Source organism: Vipera berus (genome assembly GCF_964194415.1).
Source record: "Vipera berus genome assembly, chromosome: 2".
NCBI lineage: Eukaryota > Metazoa > Chordata > Lepidosauria > Squamata > Viperidae > Vipera > Vipera berus.
In genome coordinates, this window is record NC_138203.1 from 108,119,979 (window position 1) to 108,137,361 (window position 17,383).

The window sequence follows — 17,383 nt, forward strand, 5'->3', positions numbered from 1 at the left end:
CACAGGCAACCCAAAAGGATACTGTGAAATACGAGTCTATTCTGAGTCATAGATATGCTTAGAAGAGGCTGGGCCTCTGCTGTAGAACTGGGAATCTCTTAAGTAGCATCTGAGCAAAGTTAGTGTGCACCAACCAGCAACACCAGAAGTACCAGTAGATTCTTAAAGTTTCATTTTAGTGCCTCCCATTTTCTCCCTAGGTCATTCAAAACCTGATTGACAGCCTTGCTCACAGTTCCTTTCAGGTTCATATCCATTGCAACTTGTTAACCATTATTTAGCCAGTTACTCTAGCCAGATAACAATGCTAAGTACTTTAAAATATTTCAAGTCAAGTCATACACCCCTTAGGATACTTTGCACATATTAACAGTCTCTGATCTGTACAGAATGCACTCTATTCTGTGGAGCTCAGCAACTTTGGTAATAAATGCTTGTAACTACAGGTAGTCCTCAACATATGACTACAACTGACCCAAAAATTTCTGTTGCTAAGCAAGATGTTTGTTAAGTGAGTTTTGCCCCATTTTACAATCTTTTTGCCACAGTTGTTAAGTGAATCACTGAAGTTGCTAGGTTAGTAACACAGTTGTTAAGCGAACCTGGCTTTTTCATTGACTTTGCTTATCAGATGATCGCAAAAGATGACCACGTTACCCTGGGACACTGCAACTGTCGTAAATATGAGTCAGTTGCCAAGCATCTGAATTTTGATCATTGACCATGAGGATGCTGCAATGGTCATAAGTGTGAAAAACAGTCATAAGTCCCTTTTTTAAGTGCTGTTGTAACTTTGAATGGTCACTAAATGAACTTTTGTAATTCAAGGACTCCATCTATAGCTTAAAAAGCATGATCTCAATATCATAACTGGTGAGTTGCCATCACTTAGATTATATGGGTTGATGCATTAAAAAAGGCTGTGGTCCTATGCTATAAGCCCCATCTCCTTTGTGTGACTTGTTCTGCTCCCATGAGGTTTCCTGTAGACACCCAAATACAGATCTACATATGTTAACTAATTAGGTGGAATGTGGTTAGGCTTAACTCCTAGCAACCATCTTTGATAAAAATTCATAGCTGTCCCATAACTACTCCAAGTAATTGCATTGATCCCATCCATCTCCATCAACTGGTTCTTTCCAAATAAAAAACGGTGTTCCTCTATTGTTATTTCTAAGGTTGTTACTAAGACATGTGATCTTATTCAGTGTTTCTCAACCTTGGTGACTTTAAGATAGGTGACTGGGGAATTCTTGAAGCTGAACTGCACACATCTTAAAATATGCCAAGATTGAGAAACATTGATCTAAGTGACACAGAAGCTTTATTGCTCAATTACAAATAAACTTTAGACACTGCTTGATTAGACTTGTTAAAAAACCTATTTGGAAAGCTGGTCTGGTAGCGACTCCCCAAACTTTCAACAAGTCAATACCACCCAATTTCTCCCCATTAGCTGTGTAAGACTCACCACTCCTCTAAGCGAGTATATGTCCTGGGGCCAGAGAGTGGTGGTGTAAAGCAATTGATCGCTATTCTTTCTAGGCACATTACTTTTGCCAATGTCCTCAAAACATTTAAATTACAATTAAAAAATACAGAGCATTTCCAGAAGGCGCAGTTTGTTCTTTTTTCAACATGAGACCATGTTGGGCAGAATGAATATGGATATTTGTGTTTATTCTAACCTCTTTTTCCAAGGGACTCTTCCTGAGCTCTTATCAGCCCAGGAAGACAATATGCAATTCACTGAATCACTGTATTGTTAATCAGGTTCTACTGCAATCTTTTACTTTGTTCCTGGAGAGATCAGGCAGTCAGCAAATTATCTGGTTTGGAAAGAGACATTGGGCTGGTTGTTTCTGGTTTTCTGAGTGCCTGCTGAATAAGCTCAGCACCTGAGCCTGTGGTTGGAGGGGGAGAGTCTTACAGCTGCAGCTGACTCATGAATCAGATGACCAGCTGATGAGTGAAGACACATTCTTTCAGTAATTGCTTCCTCTTAAACGTATTTTTTAGAAAAAGAACAGGCAGTAGGGGAAACAGAGAAGTTGAAACTGCTTCCTTGCTTGCTCATTTGATTTATACAACCACACATCTTACAGAGCATAACTTTGGGCAGATTACAATAAAAATATTTTTAAAAAACCCACAATACTGAATCCTGTTGTCCCCAGTTGTAATCATCTACTGCTCCATTTAGCTTCAGCCTCACATTATCCCAACATTCGGGAAAAGTCAAGTAAAAGCTTTTGGAAGGCCAGAAAGGTAGGGCTTTCTCAGGAGGAAGGGTGGTCTAGTTCAGAGGTCCCCAATATTTTGTGCACCAGGGACTGGTTACGTGGTTTCCGCGGACTGGAGTGGGTGTGGCTTTGTGTGCTTCCTGCATCCTGCGGATGGGGCTTTGCTTGTTTGTGTAGACCAGTTGCTGGCATGCTATGGACCAATACTGCTCCTTTAGACTAGAGCAGGGGTCCAATCTGCTCTACTCTAAAGGGCAGGGGGCAGTGCCTAGATCCCACTAAATGGCCATATTTAAGGAAGCAGTCTGGAATCTGCTCATTCAGCAGACCTGATGGAACAGGAAGATATCCTCAAGGAAATGAAGTCCTGTAAATGACCTGGCATTGGGTCATTAAAGGCTTTAAAAATGATAACAAGCATTTTGAATCACACCAGAAACTGAAAGGCAGTGCAGCTCACACACAGCAGCTACGTGACATGAGTGAATGACAGAGTGCCAAAACTGCACCTGCAATCTCATTCTGGACCAGTTGCAATTTCAGGATGGTTTTCAAGGGCCAGCCTCATGTAGAGCACATTGCAGTAAACCAACCAACCAGGTGTGGATGACTGTAAAAAAGGCCTCCTAGTCCAGGAATGGATACCATTGGTTCACAAGATTAATTTGTGTCATGGTTGCCCTCTTGAGCAGGCACCATGAGTCTACCTGTAGGAGGACCCCCATACCAGCTCTGTCCAGAGATGAGCAACACCAACAAGAGTCAAAGATGATCTCTTGCCAGAACCTGGCAACCCAGAACCATTTAATTTTGCTAGGTTTGAATTGAAAAAGGTTCCTCCCTATCCAAATCCTTATAGCATCCAGGCACTCAGCCAGAATTGCTTGGCTGGCCAGGGATACAAATGTGTAGCTGGGTATCATAAACTCACTGAAGATGCCACACTGTAAGAAGTAACTTTGAGGAAATAACAGGAGGAACAGCTACAACTAAGACAATAGTCAATTTTTTAAAAAACCTGAGTTCAGGGCAGAAATGTAATATGAGAAAGCATCAGACGTGACCCTCCCTAGTTTTCATGAAGATAAAGGGGGAAGGGAAAGTGGGTTCATATTTCAAAATCTGGTTACTATAACCTTATAATAAAAATAATATTAGTTTCCATGTTTTTGGTTTCCAAGTTTGAACTGCTTTGGAGGGCAGACATGCAACATGCCATCGGATGAGCTCTTCCAAGCTGCATCAAGTAGATGTTGAAAAAGTAAGGGTGAAAGACTCGGGCACTGACCCAAAGGTACTTTTTCAGGAGGCAACTTGACTTTGTTTTTCCTTGAAGATGTTTCACTTCTCACCCAAGAAGCTTCTTCAGTTCTGATTCAAGCAGTGAGACATCCCAAACTGAGAAGGCCAAGAGTGTCCACCAACTGGAACCTACCACAGGAGGAGGAGAAGCACAGCAAAACATTGCCAGAGTAGTCCAGGAAATAATCAAAATCAGTGACACTAGAAACCACTGAAAGATCAAGAAGGGTCAGAATGGATGGACCACCTTACCCCAGGCCCTCCACAGTTAATCCTCAAACACAACTAAAGCTACTTTAGCACTGTAACCAGGCCTGAACCCTGACTGAAAAGGGTCTAGACTGCAGACCAAGCTGGTATTAAATAGCAACAGCCAGAGTCCAGGAGTATCAGGGCTCCAGAGAGCAGGCCTCGTGGCTCAGCACAGGGAGTCAAAATATAGTATTGGTCTTAAACACTGAGGCTCTCCCACCATATTTCCTGATGCCCATCAAGAAATACAAAGCTGTTACTCTCTCAGAATAACAGTTGGAAGGGACCTTGGAAGTCTTCTAGTCCAACCCCCTACTCAAGCAGGAGACCCATTGTTGTCCTTCTCTGCACCCTTTCTGGAGTCTCAACATCTCTTTTGTATCCTGGTCACCAAAACTGGATAAAGTACAGGTAGTCCTTGACTTACAACCACAACTGAGCCCAACATTTCTGTTGTTAAGCGAAACATTTGTTAAGTGAGTTTTGCCCCATTTTACGCCTTGTCACATTTGTTAAGTGAATCACTGCAGTTGTGAAATTAATAACACAGTTGTTAAGTGAATCTGGATTCCCCATTGACTTTGCTTGTCAGATAGTCACAAAAAGTGATCACATGACCCCGGTACCCTGAAACTGTCATAAATGTGAGTCATTTGCCAAGCATCTGAATTTTGATTACCTGACCCTAGTGATGCTACAAGAGTCATAAGTGTGAAAAATGGTCATAAGTCACTTTTCAGTGCTGTTGTAAATTTGAATGGTCACTAAACGAACTTTTGTAAGTCAAGGACTACCTATACTGTATTCCAAGTGTGGCCTTACCAAAGCAGTATAAAGTGGTACTAACACTTCATGTGACCTTGGTACTGTCCCCCTATTGATACAGCCTAGCCTCTCCCTGTCTCTCCATTTTACCTGTCCAATATAATGGCTAAGGGACTGTCCTGTCAGCATTAAAACTCCACTCTAATAATATTAGATTTTCTAGTTGTTGTTTTTCTGAAAAAGGCACAAAGCTAGGTTTTTCACAGACATACAAGAATAAATGGTTTCAGACTTGCATAACAGGAACCTCTTGCTTTTTTTTTCTTCTTCAAAGCCAGCTCATTGTTTGGTGTTGGTTTTTTTTTTTGAAGAATTGGGATAAAATAATTCCAACCTCTGAAGAGCTCCAACAACAAATTGCATGCAAAACTAATGTATCATTTGTTTTTAATAGAATTAAAATGCGTGCAGATTTAACAGTAACATCTTTGTAAAAACAAAGTATTTTTTGAACTTTTGCATAAGCACTACACTTATGGAGATACCTATATATACACCCCATAGGCATGTAACAGGAGAAAAGAACTCCTAAATAACTCTTCAGAAGTAAGTCAAATCATCATGCTTTTCTTTCTTGCTCTGGTAATTAGTGAGCTCCACCGGCTTGTTTTCATGTGGGAGTCTTTTGTACACTCGCACATGAAAGTACTCATCATTCCCCACGTGGATCTAGAAAATAAGAAAAACAATCAGATCCAATACCAGAAAAAGGGAGAAAAAGTCTGGTCTAATTAGCAAGAAATACTGCCTATAAACATTTTACAATATCTCAGGAACCCCTAGGAGTGAGAGGTCTGCATCCAGACTGCTGGAAGGGTTTTGCCATCTCCCTCTTTCCTGCCTTGAAAATGGACTCGAGAGTAACAGAATAACAGGGAAGGGACCTTGGAGGTCTTCTAGTCCAACCTCCTACCTTATATCAATTTAGATAAATGGTTGTCCAATCTCTTCTTAAAAACCTCCAATGTTGGAGCACCCACAACTTCTGAAGACTACTCATTCCACGATTAATTGTTCTGTCAGGAAGTTTCTCCTTAGTTCTACAATATGTTGTAGAACTTGATTAGTTTCCACTTATTGCTTCTTGTCCTGGCTTCATGTGCTTTGGAAAATAGCTTGATTCCCTCCTCTTTGTGGCAGTCCCTGAGATATCATGTCTCCCTTGGTCCTTCTCTTCACTAGACTAGCCATGCCCAGTTCCTGTAACCGTTCTTCATATGTTTTAGCCTCCAATCCCCTAATCATTTTTGTTGCTCTTCTCTACACTCTAGTCTCAACATCTTTTTTATCGTATATCGTGGCGACTAAAATTGGATGCAGTATTCCAAGTGCAGTTTTACCAAGGCATTATAAAGTGGTGTTAACACTGTCCCTTTGAGCTCCGTGCACCATGGCTGGAAAAGGCTCTATTGAGCCTGTTCCTGGCCTTGACAGAGGCTCCTCCATTCCATCACACAGCTAAATGGATTGCATTTATACAACTTAAAAAACTGACCCGATCCTTTTCTCCCTGATGTACTACTATTATCTGCACAGAGCACTATGGCAGTTGTACAGCTCTTACATAGATTACCTGAGCAACCTTTATTATATTTATTGCACCAGGCAGCAAATATAACAACAAAGACATTTTTCTTTCAATTGGCAGCAGGCACAGTGACTATTGCCACCCTATGGGGAAATCTAGAATGTTTTCATTTCCAGGCCATAAACTAGATGTAGTTTATCACTCAAATAAACTAGGTAAATCAGGGCTGTAAAAACTTGAAAGATGGCTAGAGAGTAGCAAAGAGGCCTTGGGGGATTTTTACAAGTAGTCCTAGAGCAAATTTATACTATAGCATCTTATAGGAACCACATGTGCTACCTTGATGAAAAAGTTTATTCCAGCAACCACTTGTGTTTTATATAAAATGGCATTGAAGGTGGTAAAGTTCCTGTTTTCTTTTTCTTCCAGCTGTGACTTTATCTTTGGGAACAGAAAAGGAGAAAAATACATGTTGTTGCTGTTTAAAACCACCAAAACACACATCCTGCAATACCACATTTATTACTGAAGAAACAGACAATAAATGTAGAAGTAAAATAAAAAATGAATGTTGAAAAGACGCTCTCTAAAAAGACACCAATGAAAGCATCTGATTTCCAGCTTGAAATACCCCAAACCAAATGTGGTACATTCTTGAGACAATGTTTTACTGTTTTTATTTACATGCTTCTGTTCAAAGTTTATAATTTTATAAAGCCTCAGTCTTGGGGTATTCAAGCACATTTCTACAGATTATACCTCACCCCAAGAGCCAGCTGTTCTACCCCATTTAACATTTGGTGGATAGATCCTAGAATCAGAAGTGTTTGCTTCAGAGATAAAGAATTAAATCATTCTTCTTTTCCAGCTAAACATGAACCATTATGTTTTGTGACTATTTGTACAACTCTTTCCTTTTCTGTTTTACATTTAAAGGATTTACTCTATTAGATTGTGCTTAGTTTAATTGTTTCTGAAGTGTTTTTGAGTGTCCAAATCCAGTAGAAAGGAAGAAAGAAATTCCAATGGCATACTGATTTTACCAACTTATTCTGTCTTATTGGGATGGAAGCTCCACTGAACTCAATGGGATTTATTCAGATGCAATACACACTATTAGGGGTATTTTTTAAAAAAACGGGCTACGCATCCAGTCTTATAGGAAAGTTCAATTAGCCAGCACTATTCAATAGGTTTATACTTCCCAGTTAGGATGGAAAGCCTATGTTTGGTGTTTTATCATCCTTTCTATTTGAAAATTAATTCTACAGATGCAAGTAGAATTCAGTGCACTTTACAGTCCTGCTCTAGAACCAAATTCCTATACAGATTACTCATTTAATAAAGCAAATCTATTTCAACTCATGTGACTTCCAATTCTTCAAAAAGGAGCAATTCTGATGGGTTGCATTGAGAAAATGTCATTGTTTTCTGAAGCATGACTTAGTAAATAGTTTAGGTCACAGTGCAAAGTATGCCAGAATCAAGGATATTTTATGTTATTTTATGTTCTTTTTTATTGTAAGGACATTATAGAGTAACAATATGTCACTATGTCAATCATGAATGTATGCACAATTGTGAATTAGAAAAGTAATATATCAAAGAATTAATAACCATGAAGTGAAACGAAATGGAAATACTATTTATTCAGTCAATTGCCAAGCAAAATAATAATAATGACAGCAAAGGGATTTAGAAGACAGGACAATCTAAACAGGAGAAATTATCTTGTTCTGTAGAAAGTGATGTACTAAAGTTTATTTGCTAAACTTCTCTGTGACACCACAAGGTACATCAGGAACCAGCAAAGACATGCTCAACTTGCTGTGCCTGGTAGGTAATTAGAGAACAGCAGCAGAGGAAGCAGTGCTGCACGAGTGGTGCATTAAAAGCAAATGTTATATCCTCTCATTAAATCAAGAATATTTGGGAGGGGCACTTCTTGTTGCTCGTTTTGTCCTAAATCAAGAAGCTATATTCTTCCAATTGGTCAGTCTTATGACTGAACATTCTGTCCAGATAATTTTACAAATCTCTGGAAATGCAATATTTACAAGCACACACAAAAGTTTAATTTTGGATATAAACCAGTTCTTTACTGAAGTGTCTCACTCAGCTAATTTTCAAACTTTAAAGGAAATAAAACACTGGAAAACAGATACTATTTCCTGCCCTGCTTTTTGTAATGAGTGGCAATTGGCTCCCCAGAATGAAGCAACAGCTCTAAAATATCAGTTTAAATATTTCATAAAATAATTTCTGGATTTTTAAAAAAAAATATTCTGTTTTCATATAGAATTCAAAGCTGATCAGATACTCTTTCCTCCTATTTTCCCCACAACAAGCTGCTAGATACCCATCCTGCAAAAGATATCTCAGCCTACGGCAGGGGTAGGCAACCTCGGCTCTTTTATGACTCATGGACTTCCAATTCCCAGAATTCCTGAGTCAGCTATGCTGAGTTGAAGTCCATGAGTCATAAAAGAGCCGAGGTTGCCTACCCCTGGCCTACGGAAAGAAAGGGGGCATAGGAAGTGTCTCCGGAGGGACCCTCCCTAGTTTTCTGGAAAGTAAAAGCAAAGGAGGAGAGAAATACTTACCGGCTTTTAAGTCTGTTAATGTAATCTTAAAGCTAGAGGTAGTATTCATAGTTGTACTTCTTGTCTGGACTACCTTGAAGGGCTATAACAAGTGTGTGTCAGAGCTTTTACAGGCTGAGGATTCCGGGGGCGGGGAGAGGGCAGCACTCGCTGCTGTCTGTCCGGGTGTTTTAAAGGAGACTTGACCATAACCTTTTCCATCGTTAACTATGGGGGGGTGAGGTGTTACCCCCTGTTGATAGGGCCCGCAACTTGGGCGTCCTCCTGGATTCACGGCTGAGTTTGGAAGATCATATAGGAGCCGTGGCCAGGGGGACTTTTGCCCGGGTTCGCCTGGTGCGCCAGTTGTGGCCCTATCTGGACCCAGATGCCCTACGCACAGTCACCCATGCGCTCGTGACCTCCCAGCTAGACTACTGCAATGCTCTCTACATGGGGCTGCCCTTGAGGACCACTCGGAGGCTTCAGCTGGTGCAGAATGCAGCCGTGCGAGTTCTGATGGGAGTCTCCCAATACTCCCATGTAACACCTCTTCTCCGCGAGCTGTATTGGCTTCCAGTTGCCCTCCGGGTGAGATTCAAGGTGCTGGTGATGACCTATAAAGCCCTAAATGGCATGGGCCCGGATTATCTGAGGGAGCACCTGCTGCCGGCATCAACTTTCCATCGTCCTGTGCGCTCCCACAGGGAGGGCCTCCTCAGGGTACCGCCGGTCAAGGATTGCCGGCGGGTGATCCCCAGGGGGAGGGCGTTCTCTGTGGGCGCGCCTGCCCTATGGAATCAACTGCCAACGGAACTTCGGACTGCCGCCCCCGACCTTTGTTCGTTTCGCCGGGACCTAAAAACCTGGCTCTTTGAGCTATCTGGTCTGGACTGAGGGGTTTTAATGCTTTTAAATTGTGATTTTGACTTTTTGGGGCTATACTTAATTTAATTTTATTTTAATTTTATATTGTATTGTTTTTAAATTTTCCCCTGTAAACCGCCCTGAGTCCTTCGGGAATAGGGCGGTATATAAACCGAATTAATAAATAAATAAATAAGAATGTAAGGAGGCCCTCCAATATGGGCTTTTGGAGAGTGTCTAAAATGCATCCACTCAGCCAACACGGGGACTACCCAATGGCAGATTCCAACCTGCCTGTTTGGATTTGTCTTGTCCAGGGGTAGGCAACCTCGGCTCTTTTATGACTCATGGACTTCAACTCCCAGAATTCCTGAGCCAGCCATGGGAGTTGAAGTCCATGAGTCATAAAAGAGCCGAGGTTGCCTACCCCTGGTCTTGTCAAACCGCAGCCATAGCTGGTCGAAAGGGCGAGGCAAGAAGCAGAGCAGACAGTCTCATCCCAGCACTACCCGGGGCTTCCCTCGAAGGCTGAAACAACCAAAAGGCAGCCGCCACCTCTGACTACTCTTCAGCCCTCCCGGTCCCAGTGCCAAATTACGAAGGAGAAAGCCTTTGTTCGGAGAAAGCCAAGTTACAAAGGCAACAACGGGGGAACTTGGGCGGGCAACTGAAGGCTTCAGGGGAGCGCTGGTCGTGGGGAAGGGAAAAGGGAAAGAAGTTCTCCGGCGAGGTTGCCCCCGCAAAGTTGGCGCTCTCTCTCTCTCTCTCTCTCTCTGCCTTACCTCCTGCGTGATTTGCTGCGTCTCTTCAGTAGCTGCCTTTGGCTCGGAAAGTCCGCCGCACGACATCGCTGATGGAGGGTAGGCGGAGGAGGAGGTGGTGGTGACGGCGACCACGCAAACGCAAGCCGAGTGTTCCCCCCCACCACGCCGTCCGGCCTTTGTAGCAGCTGTCCCCTATTAGGGGCGTAACCAGAGTATGAGGAACAGAGTATTTCCGGGTTCCGATGCCATTTTTGGAAACCCTCCGCTATGAGTAGGAGGCGAGAAGCTGGGAGGCTGGAGCGAAGGGGATAGGCCAGGGGTAGGCAACCTCGGCTCTTTTATGACTCATGGACTTCAACTCCCAGAATTCCTGAGCCAGCATGGCTGGCTCAGGAATTCTGGGAGTTGAAGTCCATGAGTCATAAAAGAGCCGAGGTTGCCTACCCCTGGGATAGGCTTCCTCGTGACGGCGACTCAGTCAAGAATGTGTTTCCCCCCCCCCCCGTGGGTAGGAAGAAAAGGAGGAAAAGATACTTCTCCTAACTCGGTCGTTTTTATTTGAGGGGCTTAGTTCTTAAACGCTGCGTGATTGCAAGTAGAATACGAATACAAACCATCATCTTGTCCGGTGGAATAAACGGTCTGTAATATGGAGGCAGCGTTTTCACACAATGCCCTAAATCAGAAACATGCATGGGAAGCGCGGGCCCTTATTGTTACACGTCATCCCCCAGAGGCCACCGGCAAATCGTGTATCGCACCTAGCCGAGATTAGGCAATGCCTAAAGCATTGGTTCAGTGCGTGGATTCTAACCGATCGCTTTAGTTTTACGAGGGATCCCCCTGAATCACTCCCACGAATTAAAGCAAAAGAATGATAGGTGGAGCCTTGAGAAATTGCCAACTAATACACACCAAAACACAACGCTCAAACTGCATAGAAATAGGAGAATCCATGCCTTGCACGATATTAGTTTTCCTTGTTTCTGGAAGAACGTTTTAAGTTTTTAAAGATCTGTTTCACAGCAAATTTGGAGAAAGTCTCTAGTAAATATGTGATTCTTATGAACTGATGCCTCAGATCAATAGTGAGAAAGCAAAAGAAATATTAGCAATAATGATTTTCATTTTGATAAAAATGATCTGTAGCTAATCTTAGGTGGTTTGCAACAGTTTTAACTATAAGAGTGCTCAGAGCTGGTTTTCCATTGATTTGGAGGGTTTGCATTTATCTTGTATATTGACAGACGTGCACGTTACAACAAATGTGTACATGTTCATGATACAATATTTGCTGAACTATGGATGCTCAGAAATAATGTTCATCTAATAATAACATATACAGTGACAATACTGTAATGCTGTAGAAGCCGCCTGAGCTTTGAGTTGTGCTATTGAAACTTTGTAACTGTTTTAGTTTTTGTTTTTTTTAATCCCATTTATATCCCACCCTTCTCTGAAGACTCAGGGCAGCTTACAATCTAAAGCACAAATCAATGTGCTTAGCAATAGCCTTCATTCTATGTATATGCCTGCTTATTAGGGCTTTTGCACACACACCCCCAGCGGCATTATTAGAAAGTCAGCTTAATTGCCCCCAACAATCTGGGTCCTCATTTTACCTACCTCGGAAGGATGGAAGGCTGAGTCAACCTTGAGCCTGGTGGGATGCGAACCTGCACTAATTGCAGGCAGCTGGTGTTACTTAAGGAGGCATTAGCCCACTGCTCCACCAAGGCTCTTGTTACAGTTACATATTAAGCAAACTATGAAAGACCCACTAATGATAGTTTTTTTATTGAAAAGTTTTACAGTACATTTTATCTTTAACAAAACAAAACCCCTCCCACCCCCTTCCCCTCCCACCCCCTTCCCACTCCCCAGCCCTCCCCAACCCCTCCCTCCCTTTCCCCTCCCCCCTCCCCCCTCCCTGACTTCCCAGAGCTAAGTACAGGGTATAAGAATACAAACAATCATAATCTACCTTATGCAAACGATCATAAACTATTAAAACTATCGCACTTTAACTCATATAGATTAACTCCAAACAGTATAAATATCACATCAATAATTATTCAAATGCTGGATAATACTTTTTAGTCCCATATTTACTCCATAGTATCTCTCTTTTGCAAATAGTCTTTCAGGTACACTAAAGTGCTAAAATTACTTTTAAATAATACAGTATCATTGTATATAAATTGCAGCAGATTTATCAGCATTTATCAGACTATTTCACCCTCTACATTTTCTATTCCCATGCCATGTATATATTTTTTAAATTTTCACATCTAATCTATTTCTTCATGAATCAAAAATGTACTTCCTTTCTCAGTTCTCTCTACTTCATATTCCTGAGAAGCTTCAATGGTAAAATTATTTTTCATTTACTACTGAGTTGACTGTTGATAGTTTCTTCTTCTAAAAGATGCTGGCATTCAAACACAGAAGAGTTCTTAATAATACTTAATATAAAGGGCTGATATGATGAGTCACTTTATATAATTAATTTTACAGGGAACTTTTAAAAATTTGTCTAACTCACAGCAGTAACAACAGTCTCATTACGAATGATTTCTGAAATTTCCTGTTCCTAATGGACTAAGAAATCAAAGAACTCTGATAGAAAACCACAGCTTTTAGTTTATAAGGTGAGGGGGAAATCTCTTCTCTGCACTCTTTCAAGAGTCTCAACATCTTTTTTGTATCATGGTGACCAGAACTGGAGGCAGTCTTCCAACTGTGATCTTATACCAAGGCAGTATATAGCATTACTAAGGCATCACTTGATCTTGATGCTATCCCTCTGCTGATGCAGCCTAGAACTGCATTGGCTTTTTTGGCAGCTGCAGCACACTGCTGGCTCACACTTGTTGCAGTCAGTTAGAGGCCTCCTAGATCCCTCTCACGGTTAATATTGATGAGCCACGTACCACCTATTCTATATCTGTGCATTTGTTTTTTCTTGCCTAAGGCCTTTTCTCATCATTGAATTGTGTTTTGTTGGGATAGGGCCCAGTATTCAAGTGTCAGTTTAATTCTCAGTTTCCAAGTTCAGCAGGACCTGAAAAAGGCTTTGTGTAAAACGAACCAGAGACAAAACTCATGGATAATATTCTCTAAGGATCAGCACTGAAATTGACAATAACTCAGTATCTGGCTTATGAAATATAATTAATTGAGAAATGTTGGTTAGCATGAAGTTCTGACATGTGAGCCCTATCACTTTCTTTCAACTTGACCCACTTTGTGGAAGCATTACATAAATAATATGGAGGTGGTTGCATCATATATGCCACTGAGGCTGTGGAGTTAAAATAAATAACATGTAAGTTTCAGGATACTGAAAATAAAGCTTTTTTATGAGTTCCATGCTGCTCTAAGAAGATTGCTATATCTGGGCTGCAAAGAAGCTAAGCAACTTGTAAGTGGAAACTTACTGTAGTGTAATTTATTGCCCACTAGTGGTTGCTGAGTTGGTTGCACTTTAAATGTGACTACTCAATGTTGTTCCAGATTCCAAGAGTCAGTTGACTGTTTTGAATATCTGCAAATATTGTATAAGTTAATTTTTTTCCTGCTCTCAGGGCTGAGCTCTTACATTTCTGATAAGGGTTTTTTAGTTATTAAAAAGATTGGAAATTATCAGGATCCAAAGTGTACTGCAATAATCAAAATATATCTGGAATTTATATCGCTGTGCATATCCCTGATATTGACAGGTCTTGATAACATCTGCCTTTGAGACGTGGACTTGAAAGATGGGGGCATTTAAGGCAGGTTCTCTTCACCCATATCTGTATTATTTTTGTAATGTTGGTGCAACACCTTTGCCTTCTATAATTCAAAGATTTTTAAAATGTCATAGGGCAAGGGCATGTGTGCATCCTCTTGTCAATTCTAGCAGCCAATCTGCAAGTTTGCCTATGTCCTGAGGATCATGCATTATAGGTTGCTTTTGATCCTGCATTCCCTTTTTGCCAATAGGTTTTAGCATACAGTAGGCCTGACTCAGGATTTGTCTTTTTCACCTAATGCAACAGATTTAAGGTTTATGTAAACATTTAAGGAGGAATAATGTCATTGAGGGTGATAAGGAGGTGATCTGCCAAGAAGAAACAAATAGTATGAACCAACAATAACTCAGTTTTAATAAAACAAGGATCGGATACATGAATGTGCTGATTTTCACAACGGGCTTGTTTCCTTGAGCAAGTAAGGGTAGGTTTTTTTTGGGGGGGGGTTGTAGCTGCAGATGTGAAAGTAGGAAACACTGGAGAAGTAAAGTGCATCTTTCACTGGCTCACTTAATAGCATTGGAAATTGCCTTGGCTGGAGCTTTGATACAAAACAAAAAGCTTTAGAAAAAGCTTACAATAAAGAATATATTCATTCACATTCACTTACCTTTGACTGCTATATTAATAAAAATTTCCTAATAGATTTTTGTAATCTGTACAAATCTCCTTTGGCATAGAAATAGTGAATATGGATTTTTAAAATATTTGCATACATATTGTTTATTTCTTTATTTTGATTGTTTTTGTCACTGTATGTATTCCTACTTAATTTTGGTTCTTTATAATAAATGTTTCTCATTCTGCAAAAAACAGAAAAGATGGACAAGCAAGTCAATCAATTTCATTTAAGAGAGGGGATTAGTTTTTGACAAGATTCTGAAAGATGAGCCCGGGTAGCAAAGTGGTTAAAATGCAGTATTGCAGGCAAACTCTGCCCACAGTCTGGGGTTTGGTTCTCACTGGCTTGAGGTTGACTTAGCCTTCCTTCCTTCCGAGGTGGGTAAAATGACCCAGATTGTTAGGGGAAATAGGCTGACTCTGTAAACCACTTAGAGAATGCTGTAAAGCACTATGGGGCAATATAAAATCTAAGTGCTATTGCTATTGTAAATTAGTGGTCCACAGAACATGAACCAACATCTGCAGCTATGAACTAAGCTCCATTTTGTACACTTTTCTCTGTATGGACATAATATAAGTGGGTATTGTATGGATTCTTTTATCAGTACAAAAACTTCAGAGGATATTAAGGTATAGGATAATTTATATTTATCAAAAACATCAAAGTATACAATACTTTTGCTGTTACTGAGTACATGTACTGCTGTTACTGCATACATGTACTGATTAAGGAAAATAGGCAAGCAATTCTAATAAAACAGAATCCAAATCTCACTTTGCACTTTGGCTCAAAATGAGACTAGTGTAATATGCAAAATATTTTGAATGTAAATGGTTTGACTTCAAAACAGGTTAATCTGATTATCCTGGAATTTCTTCAGTTCAAAATGGTGTATTTCAAACATCATTTCAAGTGAAAATGTTTTGTATGCCTTTGATGATTTTAAAATTGTAGCAGATAATGGGTTAAAATTTTGGAACAAAACAACTTTTTTTTGCTTAAGAGTTAATATTTTACTCCTTAAAATCTCCTCCAAATAGCAAAGAACAATTTCTTAGGGATTTATTTTTTAAAAAGAGGTTGCAGGGAGGGTGGGTTTGGGGGAGCATCCCATTTTAGATGAAATTTGTAAAATCTTGGGAGAAACAGGAGCTGATAAGTATGCATTTCTCCTTCTCTTACAATTTCAAGAACCCTTTGTGTTGAAGTAAATGCCTGAACTAGGCCTAAGCGAGAGCATACCGTGTGTACTTTATTTTTTTTTAATAATATTTTATTGATTTTCTCATTTTACAATTGGATATTTAAAAAGCAACGTGATGGCTGGATTAATCAATAGTTCAATAGTGTACATAAATCTTTCGTATAAATCTCATGTTACAACATCAGATCTTTCCTCTCTTTTTCCATTAATATCTGTTATCTCATATTAGGCTAGTACACTTTACACAGTCATGCTCGAAATTGTTGACACCCCAGAAATTTTTCCAGAAAATCAAGTATTTCTCACAGAAAAGTATTGCAGGAACACATGTTTTGCTATACACAGGTTTATTCCCTTTGTGTGTATTGGAACACAACAAAAAAGGGAGGAAAAAAAGCAAATTGGACATAATGTCAAACAAAACTCCAAAAATGGGCCGGACAAAATTATTGGCACCCTTTCAAAATTGTGGGTAAACAAAATTGTTTCAAGCATGTGATGCTCCTTTAAACTCACCTTGGGCAAGTAACAGGTGTGGGCAATATAAAAATCACACCTGAAAGCAGATAAAAAGGAGAGAAGTTCACTTAGTCTTTGCATTGTGTGTCTGTGTGTGCCACACTAAGCATGGACAACAGAAAGAGGAGAAGAGAACTGTCTGAGGACCAAAATTGTGGACAAATATCAACAATCTCAAGGTTACAAGTCCATCTCCAGAGATCTAGATTTGCCTTTGTCCACAGTGTGCAACATTATCAAGAAGTTTGCAACCCATGGCACTGTAGCGAATCTCCCTGGTCGTGGACAGAAGAGAAAAATTGATGAAAGGTTGCAACGCAGGATAGTCCAGATGGTGGATAAGCAGCCCCAAACAAGTTCCAAAGGAATGCAAGCTGTCCTGCAGGCTCAGGGAGCATCAGTGTCGGCGCAAACTATCCGTCGACATTTAAATGAAATGAAACGCTATGGCAGGAGACCCAGGAGGACCCCACTGCTGACACAGAGACATAAAAAAGCAAGATCACAGTTTGCTAAAAATGTACTTGAGTAAGCCAAAATCCTTCTGGGAAAACGTCTTGTGGACAGATGAGACCAAGATAGAGCTTTTTGGTAAAGCACATCATTCTACTGTTTACCGAAAATGAAATGAGGCCTACAAAGAAAAGAACACAGTACCTACAGTGAAATGTGGTGGAGGTTCAATGATGTTTTGGGGTTGTTTTGCTGCCTCTGGCACTGGGTGCCTTGAATGTGTGCAAGGCATCATGAAATCTGAGGATTACCAAAGGATTTTGGGTCGCACTGTAGAGCCCAGTGTCAGAAAGCTGGGTTTGCGTCCGAGATCTTGGGTCTTCCAGCAGGACAATGACCCCAAACATACATCAAAAAGC

The 17,383-nt window shown here is 40.6% G+C and overlaps 1 protein-coding gene across 1 annotated transcript; it reads right to left on the reverse strand.

Moving 5' to 3' along the window:
- Positions 1-4,995: 4,995 nt before the first annotated feature.
- On the reverse strand, positions 4,996-10,631 carry CSTA (cystatin A). Its single transcript, XM_081321129.1, has 3 exons — positions 10,385-10,631; positions 6,493-6,594; positions 4,996-5,294 (listed from the first exon to the last, which is right to left on the reverse strand). The coding sequence occupies exons 1-3, from the start codon at positions 10,448-10,450 to the stop codon at positions 5,166-5,168; spliced, it is 297 nt and encodes a 98-aa protein (XP_081177255.1). The 5' UTR covers positions 10,451-10,631; the 3' UTR covers positions 4,996-5,165.
- Positions 10,632-17,383: the final 6,752 nt, after the last annotated feature.